Raw genomic sequence first — 6,012 nt, 5'->3', positions numbered from 1 at the left:
AAGCTTGTCATATGGATCAAGCTTGAAACTCTTTAACTCATTAACAAACGATGCAAAGTCCTTGACGAAGGATTCTATATGGCCATCAAAGGGCTTAAGCTTTTGGGCTAAATATTTAGCAAGAAGATAAGTTGGCCCTCCTATCGTGTTGACAATGGGTCTCAAAGGAGCCCCTTCCTTATGAATCTTTGGCAAACCATAGATTCTAGGGGTAAGAAGGCAACTTTCAATAAGCTTATGACTGAACGAGCTCACTGAGCTACTAGCCTTTATAGCGAGAGCCACATTTTTGGAAATCTTCTTCAGAGGATTAATTGTTGACAAAATTCAAAAAAACATAAATAAAGAGTAGAGTATAAGGAGTCTTGGTGTGGAAAACTTCAGTTTGTGTGTGGTTGTTCTTTAAAAGTTAAACTATGTAATCTCTAACTTATAGTAATGAAATAAAATTATTTGTTTGTAAATTTCGTCTCGCTCCACATTATAATCTCTAACCTATAATAATGAAATAAAATTATTTGTTTGTACAACAAACAACAAACTGACTGGGTTATAGAACTTACCAACACCCTATTCCTCATTCTGCTTTGCTTCTATTCTCATCGGGCATCAGAGAGAAAATATGTAAAAAATCATATGAGAATATTTGCCAAAACTTGAAGTTGGTTAAACATAGGTCAACTCAACTCTTATTATGTGTAAAATGTTGAATGAAATTGGAATACTTACAAAACAATATTGCTAAAAAATTTTATATATGATAGTTAAGACTTTGTTATGTGAGGTAAAATTATCAAAGTAAAAATAAATAGCATTTCAAATATATTAAGTAAATTGATATTATAGTTAAAAACATTTTTGTATGAATTAAAAAACATAAATTATTTATATAATTGGTAGCATAGTTAAAATGCTTTTTTGTGACTTAAAATTCACCTAAGTGAAAATTAATCAGTCTTTCATATATATAAGTTAGGTAAATTGATATCATATTTGTGTGAGGTAAATTGTATCCAAGTAAAAAATAATAAATATTTCAAATATATATATATATATATCATGTTTTTTCAACAAAAGGAAAAATAATAAGTATCTAAAATAAATATATATATATATATATATATATATAGGCAGGTAAAAACAAAAGTTTAATGATAATTGCGATTAGAGACACTATCCAATCCACTATCATAGAGATGTTGTAATGTCTTTTTAACATTTTGACTTGGTCAAAATAAAATAAAATAACCCTTCTAGATTCATCTTAACTCTAAATCTACCAAGGTTTGAGGGATCAAATCTCTTTTCACTATAAAAAGGGTTTACATTTCAAGAGATTTGATCCCTTTGGCGCTTAGTAGAGAGTTAAGATGGATCTAGGTTGTTAACCTAAACAAATAAAGCTCGAGTGGTAGAGATGGTAGTTTGACATCCCATCCACTAGGGTTCAAGTCCCCAAGACATGGCCCTTCATACTAAGGCTGGAAGAAAAGACTTCCCGATGGAGTGTATGAGTTTATAATATATGTGGCTTGCACAAGGTTGCATATATCAATAAACAAAGAAGCATTGTTAGTCTAACATAGATGTTTAACTTATATATTAACTTTTTATAATTAATAATAATTGAAAATAAAGTTATAATTTCATTAATTTCTATGATTTTTTTAAATCTTGGCAATGTAAAATGTGCCTTAATTTTTTTCACATATATCATGAAATGAAATGAGTATTTTGATAAATGTCATGAATTAATAACTATCAATCATTTAATTTATATAACATTTATCAACTATTTAATTTATATGACTGTACTAGTTATATAAGAAAAATTATAACTAAAAGAAACAACTCTAATATTCATTACTTGTATATCTTCACCAACCTCTAACTTCAACTTTCCTTTTTCTTTTATTGTTTCTAAGAGTGAGTGAAATTCCGATTTGTTGTGTTATCTGTATATGGCCATATTCTTTTGCAGAATTATTGTACCCGTTTAGAATGTCACATACATGTGCTTTGTAAACGAACTTCCGAGTATAGAGTTCTGTTTCTAAATACAGATGAACATCCAAATAGTCACAAGGGATTTTGCTTAAAAAAAAATTGAGTAAATACAGGGGAAAAAGGCTTTCCATTTTTTCCATTTTTTCAGAAATATACATAGGGTTTTATATTAGGATACAGATACCTGTTTGGAGAAACGCATGCCTATTAAACTCCCCTAAAATGGTAAAAAATAATAAACAAAGGTTATTAGGCAAATTGCCAATTTTTCATTGAACTGCAACTCATCTATCTTTGGACTATAAATGAACAAATCCAATATGTATGGCACTTTTTAGATATACAGTAGGTTCCTTACAAGGAAATTTTCATATACCTGGAAAAATAATAATGGCGCGAGCCCCTTGATCTGAAATTGCTTGTTTGTGCTGCGTGCATATAGTTGTATGATGACCACCTTTAAACTTTTACTGGTTTGTGTCTATCTGCCACTAAACCTCCTTCCTATTTAGCCAATATAGCCAAAATATACCTCTCCTCCCTACCTTGTCACGCTCTCAAGGGAACATGCCTCACTCTGTCCATACTATGACTGCTCCAACATGGTTATCAGTTATGATTTTTTCCCGGGGACACGCATACCAAATCCACGACCTGTTTTCTCAAGCCTGCAGCATACAATATGACAGCTGCTCAACTTACTGTTTTAATAGAAAGACAAATGCATGGAAACAGTGTTTAGAAAAAGTCCGTCTGTGATATATGTGGCATGATATACATTACCAGTAATCCAATGTTTTTAGTTCAACTTTAATTTTAACACAGAGTACAGTATTTCATGCAAATGTCAAGCTAGGATACAAACTGCTAAGACAGCTTGCGTTGCAGAAAAACAGCATTTTTTATGCAGGAAAGTAGCATTTTCTGATATGGCAACGCAGCCCTTATAATTTATATTAGGCATATCTATCTACCAAACCCATATCATCATATCTTTAAACTGATATTTCTGAAAATTCTGATCTCTCATCTTTCTACCAGAGAACCATACCACATTTAAGAGTTCGCTTAATTTAATAACATTTTTCCCGAAACGACTACAATGTCTCGGACCCATTTAGCCTGGTTAAGAATAACATACGAGTTATAAAACCTAACTTAGCAACTGGGAGAGGATTCACTGCCAGCATATTTATTTTAGCCTGTGCCAGAACTCTTATGCTGCTGGAAAACTGGATTAATTTAGTGTTTCATAACGAAACTAGATTGACACATCACTTGACTTTGTTTATACTTGTGTGGCCCTTGGTTTCTCCATTTTCTGTTCACAGTTTCCCCATCATAACTAAACGTGCTAAACATGCAGTCTAGAATAAGTTACCACGTTTCAGTTTATTGAGATTTGCCTATTATAATGCCATTAAAATTGAAAAATAAAAAAAAAAATAAAAAAAAAATTATTCTTACTATAAAACTAGACCAATATGCCACTTGTAGAAATTGAAACCAAGCCTCGTGGAAATTGAACCCAGGTGGCAAGAAGAACAAACATCCACCCAACACCCTTAGTTCTCTTTCTCAACTTTTTGGTACTATACATGGTATAGGATATGTTTTCTGTATATGTCCTTTACCCTTGAGTTCCTTGGAAATGGTAATGGATTTACATTTCAGCATTGGCATTACTATTTCTCATCGTAACTCTAGGCCAGAACGAAGCCGGGGAAACCAATGTCAAAGTTCTAAAAGTGAATCACAATTTAGCGTCTTCTCCTCGGCGCTATCTATTTTTTGAGCGGTTCTTCCTCATATCATGATTTTTCAGCATATTTTGTGTTTTCTATAGAAATTTCTAATGATTCATTTGTTTTCTTCTCCCTCTTGTACCAATCTTCCAGCAATGCCTTGCATTGAAATCTTCCTTTCCAATACTCTTCCACCCTTCTGCTATACAAAGTCACAAAACATGGATTTCGCAAATTACCATTATGTGAAAAAATACATGTATCAGGTTTTTTGGCATCATACATATCATACATATGGGTCAACATTACCATTTTGGCATGCACAGTTCGACAGTTCTGTAAATGTCGAAGACGACATAACTTGGTGGACTATTGCTAAAGTTCAAGCGGCGAAGCCTGCTTGTCTAAAACGTAATACAGGACTGTAGAAGACTGCACGAGTTGGAAATTTGTGAAGCTGGACAATACCATGATTTTATTTTTTTTTACGGGGTCTTAAAAATTGAATCTGAATCCTCGAACTTTGATCATAATACTGCAATAGTGACAAGGACTATGCTGAAAGCCATTTTGCCTGTGACTTTCAGAAATTACATTATAACAGGAAGAGATGGCATGTAGGTTGTTGTTGTTGTGCTATTGGACCAATTAAAAGCCTGAGTCAGCGTAATAGGTTAGGAACGTGTTTTTTTAGCAGGTCATAGGTTCAAATTTAGAGTGAAGTAGGGCATGTTCCCTCCATAGACTTCAGTAGTCAAATCACTGGGAACCAGGTGTCTCATACAAAGTACAAAATAAATCATAAATCATACGGACAGCTTGGTAAACTTTATCCATTCAAGTCCGATTTGTCTTTACATCGTAAGAGGGCAAGAAAATAGCTCATTGGCAATTATAAGACTTAATTTATAATAGCATGATAATAAAATTACAAGTTCAGCCCAACAGGAGCTATTTATATAAGTTACGGACTCCTTAAACAGAGGATGGAAGGGGAAAATACGTATCTTTCCTGTCTCACTAAAGCTAAAAGTTAAGGGTACATTCATTCTCCTCAATCATTTCCATTTTTAAGCCATTGTAATCTGTAAACTAATTCCATAACTAGAAATGTCTTACGCTCGTGAGTTACCATCTCCAACTGATTCACAGTGGCATCCTTGTACTGGCAAGTACTTCAGTTTTTTCCATTTATGCAGTCATTGCATTGATTTGCTATCAAGAAAGGAAAGCTATTGCTAAAGAAATTGGTATTCATCAAAGATCGACTGTCAATTAATTGCATATAAATCAGGTCAACCATTTTAAAGACTGTATATGGTGTCTAAGGTGTTGTGATGTTAACCTTTAGCAACTTACACAGTCGTCTGATCAGATGTAAATAAGTGGTTGATTGAGAAGCTTTGCAGTCTGACACCTTTAAGAAACTATAAAAGGCGTTTTAGTATGAGGAATGAGTGCATGATAAAAAAATTCTGAACAAGTTTTGCATCAAAAAATAGGTGTACACACAATTTCTAAATCCTTATCTAAATATCAAAACTCAAAAGGCTTTTTCTCTTGTAAGGAAACTGAGTTTGTCATTACATAAATGAACACAATGTACATCAGGCAGGGGGTATCAAGTTTCAACAGAGTCTAATGGCAAAATTTGAACTCTCTAAGGCAATCACATCTTATCCAGTTTCATACACATGTATCAGTTGCACTACGACACTTTAAACAGCAGTTTTGGGTTTCTGCTTGATCCAATACTAGGCTGTCACTTAGGAGCCCCATGGTTCTCCTTATGACCTCAATAAGGTCTGATAAGCCTCTCCATGAACACTTTTCACTTCTTTGTAGTCAATCAGTTGTCATTGGCCACTTTGGAATTGATATGAATGAAGGCCCCTTTGAAGTCCACAAATAAGAACATAATGAAGAAGGGTCGCTCATTCAAGAGAAGGCTCTTGAAGACGTGGATATTGTAGCTCCCTTGAAAAATGATATTTCTGATTTCTTATGCATTAAAAAGGGAAAATGGGATGTCAACTATCACTTCAACAATAGCCCTATTGATGATACTGACATGGAAAATGAGGTTGAAATTGATTCTCCTTTTCTCCTGAATATTACTCACGATGATATGTGTACCCTCACTTGAAAGGGAGGATCATTGTTTTCCCAGCATGAAGAAGGCTTATTAGAAAGAGCAGGCTCTAATTATGACATCGCTGATGATACTGACAAAGGCCTTACTCTCCCCTACCTTCTCCAA

The 6,012-nt window shown here is 33.7% G+C and overlaps 1 protein-coding gene across 1 annotated transcript in view; it reads right to left on the bottom strand.

The window, feature by feature from the left end:
• Positions 1–2,106: 2,106 nt before the first annotated feature.
• The window catches only part of LOC149157982 (uncharacterized), a 46,876-nt gene continuing 42,970 nt past the window's right edge, over positions 2,107–6,012 (bottom strand). The window contains exon 5 of the mRNA XM_089436068.1: positions 2,107–2,675. Coding sequence (XP_089292194.1) covers positions 2,621–2,675 — 55 coding nt within the window. The 3' untranslated portion in view covers positions 2,107–2,620. The remainder of the gene's footprint in view (positions 2,676–6,012) is intronic.

The sequence above is a fragment of the Pinus tabuliformis genome, chromosome 5_2 (assembly GCF_031772625.1).
Source record: "Pinus tabuliformis cultivar Carrire ecotype Pingquan chromosome 5_2, CPIR1, whole genome shotgun sequence".
Classification (NCBI taxonomy): Eukaryota; Viridiplantae; Streptophyta; class Pinopsida; order Pinales; family Pinaceae; genus Pinus; species Pinus tabuliformis.
Note: the sequence above shows the minus strand (reverse complement) of the source record. Positions and strands in the feature narration are given on the sequence as shown.